The sequence below is a fragment of the Pseudochaenichthys georgianus genome, chromosome 11 (assembly GCF_902827115.2).
Source record: "Pseudochaenichthys georgianus chromosome 11, fPseGeo1.2, whole genome shotgun sequence".
Classification (NCBI taxonomy): Eukaryota; Metazoa; Chordata; class Actinopteri; order Perciformes; family Channichthyidae; genus Pseudochaenichthys; species Pseudochaenichthys georgianus.
The window spans coordinates 33,202,087-33,216,582 of NC_047513.1; the positions used below are offsets into that span (position 1 = coordinate 33,202,087).

Below are 14,496 nucleotides of genomic sequence, written 5' to 3' on the forward strand. Positions count from 1 at the left end.
GGGCCTTTATTGTGTGTGTGTGTGTGTGTGTGTGTGTGTGTGTGTGTGTCATCTGTGTGTTTACCTAATAATATTGTACTAACTCACCAAGACCGCATTTTATTTTAAATGGATTTTCTTTAATGAAATCAATGTAAAACATGTATTTTTAGTTGAGACCTTTCAAGATCCCACAACTTTCCTCTAAAAGTATTTTTCGATAAGAATTTTTGAAGGTTTGTGTATTTAAAGCCCGACCAATTGCTTATCTTCCACTAAATTGGGTCGATAATTCGATTGGTAATAAACATCGAACCAAACCCTCAGGATAATGCTATAGAACATTATTAAGCGCTTTGAGCACCAGGAAAAGCGCTTTATAAATGTAATTTATTATTATTATTATTGTTATCAGTAGTAACCTTAAACACTGTGGCCTATAGTACTGATGTAGTATATAGTACCAGCTTTTTCTGGTCTTAAAGACTCAAGATTCATTTTTGTTTTACTGTTGGATGGACAAAGTATCTTTACGTTTCCCCAAACTGTTAAATTCCCAGCAATAATGTTTGCTATATCTGAAGAATATTAACCTGACATTGAGATGAAAGCATGGGGAAAAGTGAGTGGAGGACCCTTTTGCTCAGGATCAAAGTTAGGGATCCAGTGATTATTCGATTATTCGTTACAGTCTCCATAATCGAATATTATTTTTTTTTTTCCTGGCTTAGTTTCAACTAAAATATAGACTAACGCTAATAATAGTAATAGTATTAATAATTGTAAATGGCCATTGGTCACACCACCAGTTTGTTTTACTGTAAACTTGGAGGAAGCCTGCGTGCAGAGCAGACTGCTGCTGCAGCACGCTACACACCGACCCCGCCCCCCCTCTCCCTCACACGTACGACTAAAGATGAACAAAGCGGCAGGTAACAAGGGTTCCTCCTCGTGGAACTACTTCAAACTTAGTTACAAGTCCAAAGGAAGTTAAATGCAAGCTCTGCGAAAAGACGTTGGTCTATCACAGCTCAACCTCAACAATGCGTTCGAAGCACGCCAACGAGGTTACAGAGAAAGACGCAGCACAGCCGGCCATTACCAACTTCACTTCAAGGCCACGTCGTTGTTTGTACTGTTAAACATGTTCCAGTAAAGAAAACAACGGAATTCCTTTTTGTCTGGGCTGCCGAATAATCGATGTTGATCATGGTCAGTTTCTGGCAACCCTAATCAAAGTAGTTAACCCCTATAATACTGGGTATCTCCCACTCTGCTAATACATACCAACATGGATTCAAAGGGCCTAAATGCACTTGAAATTGCCACAAAAGTTATATAAGAACATATAAAAGTAGTATATTTTATTTTACTACTTGCACAATTGTATCCGTCTTATTGTGTTGCACTGTTGGAAGAGCCTGTGCCCTCATATCTACTCTGTAGCTATGCACACATGACAATAAAAGCCTTGAATCTTGAAAGTTGAAACTATCTCCCGTCCCCAGTTCTGATGTTTTACTTTCCCTACGAGTCTGTCCTGATCTCTCAGTGCTGTTAGTTGGTGTGTTGCGTGTCAAAGGGCTTTAAAGCAGAACAATGGTGTGTGTGCCGAGGCCATGTGGCCGTGTGGAGGATTAAATTAGCAGCAGTTGTTTATCGTCTGTCCCCCCAGTCCATCTGCTCCACTCGGCCTCGTAGACTCCAGCTTTGCTCTCAGGCTCTGCTCCAAACACTCCCCCCTTCCTCGCGTCACTCCCAATGCAAATCCCTATCCCCATGGCACGCACACACGCACACACACACACACGCACGCACGCACACACACACGGTTTTAAATAGTTGCAATATCCACCAGCCACCCAGTCATGACACAATATACTCGCTGCAACCTCTTCTGCCAAGAGAGCTTTCCTCTATGCAGATTAGCCACGTGCTAATTGTGGATATTTATTTATTTTATGGAAGAGAGGAGAGAAAAAAAAGGGAGGGAAGAGTTTCCTCCAGAAATTGATTAGATGCCGGAGCAGAAAAACAGTGACAGCGATGTGTTGCCAGCCAGTGTGAATATATCAGAGACCGATAGCGGCATGTGGAGTTGGTTTGTTTGTGAACTGAAAGCGTTTCAGCATTTTAGCAACGATCTGTTTCACGCAAAAAATCCCCAAATTCGTTCTCGTGACGGGAGATGTGGATGATTATGTTTACAGTGCGGTGTTTTATCTAAAAAAGGGGATTGATGTGTGAAATATCATCAGGGGCGGTTCTATTAAACAATTTCTTGGCTGGCGGAATAGGCGGAACTAACGCTATTGGTCATTCTAGTCGGACACATTCGAGCGTAGGAACTGTAACTATAAGTATCTGTAATAAATATGTACTGAAACAAATACCAATAACTGTATTGCATTGTTTTCTTATGCGCAATTACTTCTTTGCCTTTTTCGTCCTGTATTTATTGGGCCCCCCTCAGAAAATAACCCCCCCCCCCCAGTCGAATTGAACCGCCCCTGCTCATAATTAAAAAATCTTGAGGAAAAACAAAATCGTTTTCATTTATAATTAGTATATCTGTTCACAAGTAGCTAAAATAAGACGCACATATTGGCTCAAAACACAATATTGTTTATCAAAGACGTAAAAATGGTGCTGGAAGTCTTTAAAATAAACTTGAATATGACTTAAAATGGCTTTTGACCAAATGGTTTGAACTGTTATGCATACGACTCTTCATACTAATGTAATGTCTAACGATATATTAATATATCATAACCCCGCCTGAATATCTTATCGCTTGATTCTCGGCAATGCACAGACATTATTGTTACTACAAATGTATTATGAGGCAGAATTGCTAGTTTTATTCATTACAGACCAGACTTTCTTTTACGAAAATCATAAAAATCAAACTAGTTTTTGACTTGTTGTACCATGGTGGGCTTTTAATGTCTTAACACAGTATATGCTTTGATCTGCGACTACATACGAGTGTACTGCAATGTTGATGCTGTCTTTGTGTATTGTTCTGATCACTGGGAAATCATTGAGCAACTGTTAAAACAGTTTACTGAACACATCTCTTTGCAGTGTTTGGCAGTTATCAGGCCGCTGTGGCAGACCTTGATTGTAGTAATCTGTGTTTCAGACTTCTTATCATCTTCACACTGCATCTGTCTTTCCCTTTCTGATGATGCATCATGGTTTCAGACAGAGGGTGAAACGAGGTGCTGCAGCACAGGCAGTATGAGAGAGAACATTGAAGCATGGAGACATGTCACGGTAGAGCCCAGCGTGTCCGCCAGGAGGCGTCTTGCCGGCATTGACATTTCAAAAAAATTAATAATTGGAGAGAAGATCGAGAGTTTTTATCGCTTGAAATGACGAAAAGGGAAAAGGACATCCCTTGTTGGAGGGGCAAAGGAGTCTGGTGGGATTATTTTCGGAGTATTGAAGATCGCTCTCGGGGTGGACGCCCTCTCAGCCCTGGCCTCGCAGAAACACTGGTCGAGACACGACATACACATATGAACCTCCAGATCTTCCTACAACTGTCACACCGTGAAGACTTTGATATTTTTCAATGATGGTCCCAAAATGACCTCTCCAATATTGTGAATCAAATCCAATTAGTGAAAAATAATCCCAGTAAATTACTCGTTTTCAATCCTGCGGTCCTAGCACACGTTGTCTTGTACCTGCCATATTTGAAGGCCTACTTGACTAAGTTTCATTCGATATTTAAGCTCCGACTCAAGCAACAACGCGGGGAAATGTATTCAGAAGTTGAAGGTGTTTACTCAACGGCAGCAGCGGTGAAGAGCCACTCATTCTGTTACTAAAGAGAAGACACACGCACACACACACGCACACACATCTCTTAGAGGATGCGTGATGGTGTGTCAGATGTGAACATCTTAAGCAATGGGAGTGAAATGCTCGTAAACAGATCAATGGCACCGGCCACAGTTTCATCCCAGCTGCTGCTCACAGAGTGTTAACTGCATTGAATGAGGCCGGAGAGAAAAACAACAACACATCTCGAGTAGATTTGACATCCTGGTTAACAGAAGAATAACCACCTACTACACCTACCACCTACTGGTAATCATTACAGTTGCAGAAATGGCAGGAAATAATGTTTTTGCCCTCGTGAATGATGTTTTTTTAGCTTTCTCCGTTTGATACCAGACGATGCCGTTTCTTCGGGAAGCCTGTTTTTAGTCGAGCCTTTCTTCTTACCGGCTCTTTCCCCGCGGAGACGTGTCCCGATCTGTCAGCCTCCTTAATGGAAAAGGAGGAACACAGAAATATTCTCTCCGTCAGCCCAAATATCGACCTCAAATCGGGCGAGGGAAATAAAAAACAAAAGGTTGAGTGTTTTATGGCCCGGTCATCGCTGGGAGATTTTGTCTAAATGAGAAATAGATTTTACCTTTTCGTGTTGCTTGTTTGTTCGCACACAAGTCATTTTTCATGTGGATCGGAGGACGTTAGCGGGTGATTCAGCCTCCGTGGAAAACGTTACAGATGACACGGGAGGCTCCGTCTAAAAGCTTTAAGCAGCTCATTTGAAAAAGAGTAATGGTGCCTCTTTATCCGGAGAAAAGGGGGGCTCTAACTAACTAACTCTGTGGGCCGGATTTCTTTGTTTTTTGCCCCAATTGGACCATTACAAAATAATAAAACATCTTTAATTTAAAGCTGATTGCAACAGGACGTCCTCATAATGGTATTATAGTACTTCCCTTGGCTTCATCTCATGCTAAAACATTCTTCACTAATGGCAGAATATCAGCTATGGAACAGATATCCACTTTGAGTGCGATGAAGGGCGGAAAAGGCAGTTTATATTTTGTTTATATTAAGATGCCTTTGTTCCAAAAATCGGACAAATTGTTGTTTTAAACATCGACTCAATAATGTTCCATCAGTGCATCCCTAATTTACATGCATACACCCGTCTGAAATGGGTTGAAAACATCAACAAGGTGATGTCGTATCAGAATCAGGTTTATTACCAGGTAGTCCGGCAGTGGCTCAGTCAGTGGGGGCTTGGACTGGGATCGCCGGTTCAAGTCCCCAACTAGACCTAAATATGGAGTGTGGACTTCGACTTGGAGAGGTCCCAGTTCACCTCCTGGCCTGCCGTGGTGCCCTTGAGCAAGGTACCGGACATATTCTATATATATATATATATATATATATATATATACACACCCCAGAGTTCCCGTTAGCCGCTAATTAATATGCTGAAGACCGGCAAATCTAAATCTCTCCGGTCAAGGTGTCCGTTCAAAATCATTTCTGCTTAGCGCAATACCGCTTCAGTTGCGCAACTTATGTGATAGACAGAAGAGTATATGACAGACAAGAATAGTCAACTCTAATGTCTAACACTTAATGTGGAGAAAGAGATGTCCTGGATGGGTTGATTGTGCGTTGATCTGTTGGTAATGCCTCGGCGTTCCGGTGGGCATTACCAACAGATCATAAATGCATAATGCTGCGCTACACTTTGCGGCCTCACCCGGTTGCATAGCGACGCTTATTGTTGAGGTGTCTTTTAATAAGCAGGTAGTCCTATCATTAGCTAGAACCAGCTGGATCTGATCGATATGGACATAAACGCGAGTGAAGTCTGACGGGAGAGAGAGAGATCAGCTGCTGCTGACGAGTCGACACGCAGCTCTGCATGATCACATGCACCGGTGAGCGGACAAAACACTTCAGGTTGAATATCACACGTAGCTATTTTAATGACCTCTCAAACTACCGTAACTAGTTATAGATATGTTTAGTTTTACTGTCGGGTCACTTTGGATCCGCGAGCTGCATGATACTGACGGGCTGTCAGGAGAAGGCGAGAAAGCTCAATAAATAACAAAGAAGACCTTTGACCGGCACTTTTCTAATGTTGTCCGGAAGATTTGAACTTTAACGGACGTGTTGACCGGCGAAAAAATATTCTAACGGGAACTCTGCTATGCCCCCGATTCTTCTAGGTAGGTCGACACGTACGAGGAATTTGACTTAATGTCACGGTGCATACATAAAAGTAAAAATGTAAAATACAGATGGAGAATTATTTTAAGAAAGTATGCAGTTCAGATTCCTGTCGTGGCAGGGGTTAAAAGTGCATTGTAGGTCACAGGAGAGCTCGTTTTACTTTCCCCCCCTACGGTGCGGTAGGTAATGACCCTGGGGAACGTAGTAACACCCCCCCCCCCCCCCTCTCTCCTTCTTACACACACATAACATGCACACACACACTCCTAAACCTGCAGGAGATCAGGAGAGTGTGGCCTGGGGGAGGCTAAAGGGAAAACCTGGAGTGGAGTTTGTTATCTTCTGGACCAGCCTCCCATTTGATCTGAGGACAGCAACCTCAATTTGAATTTTTAAAAGCGAATTAAAGACTTAATTTGGCTTATAATGTGTAGTACTGTTAATATTCTTATTGTTTTTACATCTTGTAATTATGTTCCTCATTTGTTATTGTGATTTTTTGACTTGCTGCGTGAAAGGTTTCCGATTTGACAGAAATAGAATACAAACAGTTCTGCAGTAACGATTCTGTACACACACTGAAACTGAAGAATTCAAATTAAATGTATAAACAGATTTCACTTAAATCTAGTTTAGTTGAGAGCAATACTTTTAAGTTTAAATAGGTGCAACATAATGTTATTGCTTTCAACTAACCCGATACAGTTAAGTGAAATCTGTTGACATAATACATTTAATTAAAGTCAACGCTTCAGTTGTTTCAGTGCAAGTAGAAAATACACTTTATGACAAAGGCAATCAGAGTTGCATCCTCTTGATATTGGTATATATGTTTTCATTTTTCAATCATTATTATTATCAGAATCAGGTTTATTACCAGGTACACGTGCATGGAATTTGACTTGGTGTCGTGGTGCATAACAACAAGAATTAAAAAAATATATATAAAAAATATAACAGTATTTGCAATAGAATAAGAACAATATCTTGGATAGTGACCGCCCTGCAGCCTGTTGATCTCCCCACACACACACACATATATATTTTCACACACCACCCTCCCCCCTTTTTTACACCCTCTAGTCTCCCCTCACTGTCATTCATTCAGTGCCAAAGCCTGCTGCTTTATTAAAGCCCAGGCAGCGCGTCTTCTGGCCCGGGTTCAAACAGCAGTGCAGCTGGGACCTGTTACATTTTCGGCAGACTGCCCTCTCTCCGTCTCGCTGGCTATAAATAGCACCCGGTGGTTGTCTCCCTTAACCGAGGAAAAGAGGTTTTTTGTGGGAGGAAGAAAAAAAAACACAGATTAATAACCGTGGGAAGCAATGAAAGCTTTGTGTCTGCTTTCCGAGGTCAGCGGGCCAGGAGGTGTTGCTGCTACTTCAAAAGACCCTCATTGTGGCGCGTACTTCCAGACGCCGCTGGGGTTGATGGGGAAACACGGGCTGCCAGCGGTGAGATTTAGTTCATTTGTGTATAGTGTCGTGGACAGTCCCCATTGATCAACTGTCACTAACAACAGTAACGGCTTTAGCCAACATTGCTAATTTCCAGCTGTTGTCCCGGCCAGATGATAATTAGACAGATGGCATTGCGCTAACCAGGCAGCCCTGGTTTGAGGGGTTTTTCTGATTTCCAGCAGAGGAACACTTCAGAGTGGTGCTGTGGGGAAGTATTTTTGTAAGCCCACCAGACGTTAGCATCACGACTTGAAGCCAATGGGATTTTCATGTTGAAATGTGGCAGGAAATAAGCTTTGAAGCAAACTAATGTTTATGAATAGTATAGAATCCTTTATTGTACAGGTACAACTTGGATTTTGAATTGAGCCGTCCCTTATAGATACTGTCTCTTAACGTATGCACACACACAAGTTTGAATTGCGCCGCCCCTTATCCTAACTCTCAACGTCTCCCTGCCGACAGGGACACCCCGTCTGGCACGGTCCTTGGAAGATGCGGCGGTGTTTCGTTTTTTTCCGTCACAGGAATGCGCTTTGCTGGCGGTGAAAATAATCCCACCAGACTCCTTTGAGGGATGTCCGTGTCCTTTTTCCTTTTCGACATTTCAAGCGATAAAAACTCGATCTTCTCTCAAATTATTATTTTTTTTGGACGGCAAGACGCCCCGGCGGAAACGCTGGTCTTTATTGTGGTTTTGATAAAGTTTCAAATTAATTGTGCCATCCTTACTGGTCAGCCATAACCTCTTCAAAGAGCCAATGTGTGTCCGGAGGGAGGAGCCTTTTCTTTTTCATGTGAACTATAGGAGGCAGGAACGGTTTAATCAAACATGCTTTACAGTTGCATTGTGGGAGATGTAGGATTGTGTATTGGTGGAGCTTGACTCGAGGCTTAAAGTCGGGATATTTAAGATTCTTCGATGTGTTTGGAATCAGAATTGCAATCACCGGAAGTAAAACGTTACACTATAAAGAAACTACATCGCGCTCAAATGACTTCATGTCACCACCGCTAAGCTAAAGGCGGCGTCTGGCGTGACGACATCAACAGTGGGGTATTTTCTGACGTATTTTATGTCGTAGAACATAAAATACGTAAAATGTAAAGTTGATGTTATGCCAGTGTAACATGTGCAGCAAGTGATCAGGGTTTTGTCCGAAACCAGAAACACTTTCACCCAAAGCTTAAACGATTTTAATCTTCAGAAGTTCTCTCATGAATCTCCAACATTAGTGTTAAGATCACCAAATGTTAGGTGGCTACCAAAATGTGAAAACGTCTTAAGCTTGCCTCAGACCACAGACTATTTCTATTAGGGATGTCCCGATCACCTTTTTTTGCTCCCGATCCCGATCATTTGATTTTGACAATCTGCCGATACCGATTTTTCCCGATCCGATCTTTATGCGATGCATTAAGAGAGAAAAAAGGTAACAGATAACGGCTGGTCATCCAACGCGATGAATTCAGCTATCGTGGCTGTTATTGTTGGCCTTTTCTCTGTTCTGGGGCCGTTTCTCTTTCCTTTTGAAAGCCTCTGAAAGTGTCGGTTGTATCAGTGCCGTTACCCGAGTGGCCGCTGTGTACTCGTCGTGTTGTTGTTTGTTTCTCAGGTGGCGTGTTAGATTGGTCGTGTTGAACGTAGCTCTGTTCTTTCCACCACGCGGAACCTCCGCCTTGTAGTGTTGTCACGATACCAACATTTTGGTTTCGATACCGATACCAAGTCAAGAATTCCGATTCTTTTTCGATACTTTTCTTAAAAAAAGGAAAACACGGAATATCGGCTTTAAAATGAGGAATAACAGATGATTTTAGCAGTCAGAACAACTAAAGCAGCAGTGTTACTAAGAACAGAAACGCCAAAGAGTCACATCTAATATAAATATATATAAAAGCATTTATTTTAATTGTGTAGCAGTGAGTTTAACATTTTGGCAGCACTGTTGAGCATTTTGAAAATGTATTTTCATGCCTCTGTGCAAGGCTTAGTCTTTCTATCTTTATAGCCACTGGTGTAAAGTAACTAAGTTCATAAACTCAAGTACTACTTGGGTACAATTTTGAGATACTTGTACTTTATTTAAGTATTTCAATGTTTCTTTTGCTACTTTGTACTCCACTACAGTTCAGAGGTACATGGTGTACCTTTACTCCACTACATGTATTAATCCCTTTAGTTACTTCACGGATGTGGATTAATGATGTGAAATATAATCAACACTTAAATCAGACTTTAGTTCCACCTGGAGTAAATCCACCAGCTACCCTGCAGTCTACAAAGTACTTCAGACTAGCTGCACATCCACCAGCTACCCTGCAGTCTACAAAGTACTTCAGACTAGCTGCACATTTACCAGTTTTGAGAACACTTTCATGATCAATCATTATAAAACATATCATATATATTATTCTGAAATGGACCAATCTGCACAATGACTACTTTTACTGTCGCTACTTTAATACTTTTAGTTGAGGAACATTTTGAATGCAGTACTTTTACTGTAACAGACTATTCCTACACTCTGGTGCTTCTACTTTTACTGTCGCTACTTTAACTATATTTTGATGATAATACTTTTGTACTTTTATTTGAGGAACATTTTGATTGCAGGATTGTTCCTACATTCTGGTACTTTTATTTGAGGAACATTTTGATTGCAGGATTGTTCCTACATTCTGGTACTTTTACTTTAACTCAAGTACAAGACCCGGGTACTTCTACTTTTACTCAAGTACAAGATATATAGGCTACTTATACCACCTCCGTTTATAGCCTATGAAAAAAACTAATAGAAAACGAAGGCTAAAGCTAACGTTAGCAGATAGTGATGCTAGTTTGCTAGTTACGTTTGCGCAACGATAATATTGCGACAGAAAAACTTTTCAGTGCACATCACGCTCTGCCGCTCCGACAGGGAGCTCTGCTCTGAACACCTGAACGGCCCGTTCACAGACTTCTGGCGTCTTTTCTGTCAACAAGCCGAGGCGCAGCGGCAGTTGCACTCCCACTTGCAGCCATGCTTCTCGTTTTCTCACATGCTCTGGCAGCTAGCGCGTGGCCGCGTGCACGAGAGAGGGGAGGGACTTAGAACGTGCTTGAGAGGAGCGGGACTGCAGGCACGGCTGCAGGGAGTGGAAGCAGAGCGCTGAACACACACGGCTCTTATTAAAACGGCGCTTTTTCACGGGAGTACTTTCCCCCGTCATTCTTAAAGTACCGATACTAATGAAACGGAGGAATCGTACCGTTTCTAACGGCAGGGTATCGCGGTACCTTTCAAGTATCGGTACACCGTGCAACACTACCGCCTTGCAAACATTGCATCTGGCTGTTACACTGCCTTCGCTTTCAATTTCATAATACTTCCAAACTCCTGACATGTTCTCTGTCCCGACTCCCGAGTCACCAGCTGAACGTAGCCTCTCGTTAGCTTGCTGCTGCTATTAGACACTGCGCCCACTCTGTTGCCAGCTTTCAGAGGAATAAGCAACCAGGTCTGAAAACAAGCCCAAGGAAGCAACACATACATGATGTTGTGTAATTTTAAACCAAAACTAAGTCCTCAGGATGACTTTAAGACGTGAACATGGTCATTTTTGTTTTGTAACATTAAATAAAATAATACAAATATTTTATAAAAAAAAATAAAAAATTCCCGATCCCCGATTTTTTTCTTCCGATCTTTTGAAAATCACGTGATCGGCTCCGACATCTCTAATTTCTATCCTATCCTATTTTATTTGTATTTACGTGCACTATTTGATCAGTTTTATTGTGTTGCACTGTTGGAGGAGCCTGTTACCTAAGATTTTAATTCATACATATCTACACTGTAGCTATGTACGAATGACAATAAAAGCCTTTCATCTTGAATCTTCTTTCAGCTGTATAAACAAAATGCTTTAAAACATTTTTGACTTTGAGAGCGAGGACCCAGAAGTGTCAAAATGCGGAGAATTTTTCGCGTTTTAGGACTTATTCCTGCTACCCTATAGCAGCTCTCGAATTGTGTTTATTTGTGTTTCGCTCGAGGGGTGTTGGGATTCCACCAGCCTCGTCTCTTACACACACACACACACACACACACACACACACACACACACACACACACACACACACACACACACACACACACACACACACACACACACACACACACACACACACACACACACACACACACACTTTATGACCTTGGCTCCAGCTGTTGACAGGAGAAGCTACCTCATTACAACCCTCCGTCTCCTCTACTTTCCTCTAGTTTCTCTCTTTTGCTCAGTAGCCAAAAAAAAGGCCACGTGGATCTCCCCGAGTCCAAACAGGGCCAAGGTCATCACCCCAGCCAACAACAAACCCTGACACCACAGACACATCCACTTCCTTACGCTTATTTTCATAGAAACCCTCCCTGTAACAGAACCCACCCACTGGCACGATGATCCGCCGGGCAGGGAAACGCTCCTGGCGGATATAGTGGGATCATTCATTCATTCAAGGCCAATGTCTTCCCTTTCTAGTATTAAAGTAAATCCACTACTATTTTTTTTTTGTTTACCTCCCCCATCTGCTTTTTGTTCTGTGCTTTGATTATGATGCGACGGGTTTACGAGATGATGCTTGCACGACACAATGGTACTCATGTGTGTTCATTGCTGAGTAATGCTTTTTAAAGAAAATAAACCCCACTTCCAAAATAACCCTTTTAACGTTTTGCTGTCACATTGCTGGATTGAGAACAATATCCGATCAGCTGCATCGTTATGGAGCTCGTTATAGCTTGTCAGAATGTTTGGCTGCACCGTCCAATAAAAGCAATACAACACAAACATAACCGTCAGCCACCAAATCCAATGGCAGACCATTACCTCTCAATTCAGAGCTTTTCCATCCGCTTTTCCAGCTGATTCAAAGTCCCCTTTTATATCAATATATCCCAGGTCTCAGATATATACAGAGCCTGTCTCTGATTGGCTGAAACACCAAACGGATCATTGCAGCATTACCCATAATCCCCTCTGTTTCAGCCCTGTTACTTTAGATGAAAATAAGGAGCCCCTCCCCACGCCCCTCTGAGAGAGACTTGGTTACAAAGAACTCAATAAGCGCTTTCACACCGGAGCACTTTTCCCCGTATAGTTCCGTTCGTGCCTGGAATTTTGCATTCACGCCAAAAAGAGAACTTAGTTCAGAGAACTTCTACCCCCATTCTTAGTGCCTGCTAGAAAGGTGGTACTTTCCTGGCGAGAAAAAAGTACCAATTTCTGATTGGCTGGGCGAACCACGCCCCGTAAAACTCTGAAAAGTTTTGTGAAGCTGCCATTGTATTTGCTGGCATTAGCATTATTAGCATTAGCATTATCCCCGCGCACCAACGGAGAGAGAATAACTTATGGCAACACAAAAGAAAACATGGGAGCGGTGGAGATGAGGAGGTCCCCAACTCCGGGGACTTCCGGCCGGGGACTTCGGGCGGCAGTATACGCCGTGAAGTTGTTTGCGGCCTGCCGGTAAACCCAAAGCAGAAGAAGAAGAAGAAGTGACGTCAGCGGCTTCATTTGCGTAACCTTCCCTCAGGGACTTATTCCGGTGTGAACGCGGTCGGCTCTTTAGTTCCATGGGGGAACTAAGTGCTGGGAACTAAGTACGGCAAAGTACTTGGTGTGAAAGCGGCTATTGGTGCTCTAGGAGGAGATTCAGGTGATAAGGTGTGCGGGGGGGGGGGGTTACCTTGGTTGGTGATTGGCTAATGGCTACACAAGACAAAACATCGTTATGACATCATAAAGTGACCAAAATCTGGACAGGTTTTTATAGAAATGGATCAGGACAAAAAGAGAGAGAATCTTTGTCCCTGAAACTTTCAGAGTCTCTTTCCACAGAGGGGACACATGTTGATGTAGAAGAGACATGAAGAAGAGGGGACACATGTTGATGTAGAAGAGACATGAAGAAGAGGGGACACATGTTGATGTAGAAGAGACGTGAAGAAGAGGATTTTGCATAATAGGTGACCTTTTTAAACACTGAATTTTCTTTCTGTGTGTCCTCCAGCCTCCGAGCCCAATGGAGCAAGTAGGGAAAATGCGTGGCCAGCCATCATATGGAGGAGGACCCAACCCTTACTCCCAGCAGCAGCAGCAGCAGCAGCAGCAGCAGCAGCAGCAAGGCCCGCCAGCAGGTCCCGGTCCCCAGCAAGGAGGCTCCTATCCTGGGCAAGGATACGGACCTCCGGGCCCTCAGAGATATCCAATGGGGATGCAGAACCGAACGCCTGGCGCTATGGGCGGCATGCAGTACGGACAACAGGTCAGTAACTACTGATTTAGATTAAAATATCACTCGTCATCGACTTGACCTTCAACCTCAGGATCCATGTGTCTGTGATCCTCTCCAGAATGGAAGTAGTCATCACATACAGAGACTAGTTCCTGAGCAGTGTCCTTCACACGCTGATATCCAAGAGAGGGAGTCACGCAGTCACAAGATGGAGGAATAGAAAGCCGTATTCAATGTTTACTTCAGATTAGCTCCACGTCAGAAATGAGCATGCTTGTCATATTTAAAAAGTGGGATTTTACGGTGGAGCTAATGGGTGTAGCTGTACCTAAAGCAAAGCTAGACTTAAGAAGTACCTCTCATTGATCCTCAAATATCCATACGAAGTCATTGGAGAGCCCAACAAAACCAAAAATAAGCGTATTTTCCACCTGCAGCCAAAACTCCACTGAAGGAGACTCAAAGCCAGACACCATAATGTTTGTATGCACACTGGGCAGCACTTCCTGACAGCGTAGTCCACTTATTAAAAAACATCCAGTTTGCCGAAGCCACTTACTCATCTCTGTGTAAAAACCCTCCTTGAACCCTCTGGCATGCAGCCGGTCTTAACAGCATGCAGGGAATCCCGTCGAGTGAAGCTGTCTGAGGTCTCGTGCCCATTGTGTGTTGTGATTATCTCACACTGGCCTGCCTGGTGTCTGACCGTGGACTCGACAAGTGCCCTGCGGAGAAGGAAAAAGACTTCCCTCCCTTTTGTCGGATACA

At 43.0% G+C, this 14,496-nt stretch overlaps 1 protein-coding gene across 2 annotated transcripts in view; it reads left to right on the forward strand.

The window, feature by feature from the left end:
* Positions 1 to 14,496, forward strand: part of LOC117454923 (AT-rich interactive domain-containing protein 1A-like) — a 109,829-nt gene that overhangs the window by 21,607 nt on the left and 73,726 nt on the right. The window contains exon 2 of one of the 2 annotated variants that reach the window (XM_034094204.2): positions 13,504 to 13,758. The exons of the other annotated variant lie outside the window; for it this stretch is intronic. Coding sequence (XP_033950095.1) covers positions 13,553 to 13,758 — 206 coding nt within the window. The 5' untranslated portion in view covers positions 13,504 to 13,552. The remainder of the gene's footprint in view (positions 1 to 13,503; positions 13,759 to 14,496) is intronic. 2 annotated transcript variants of the gene reach the window in all.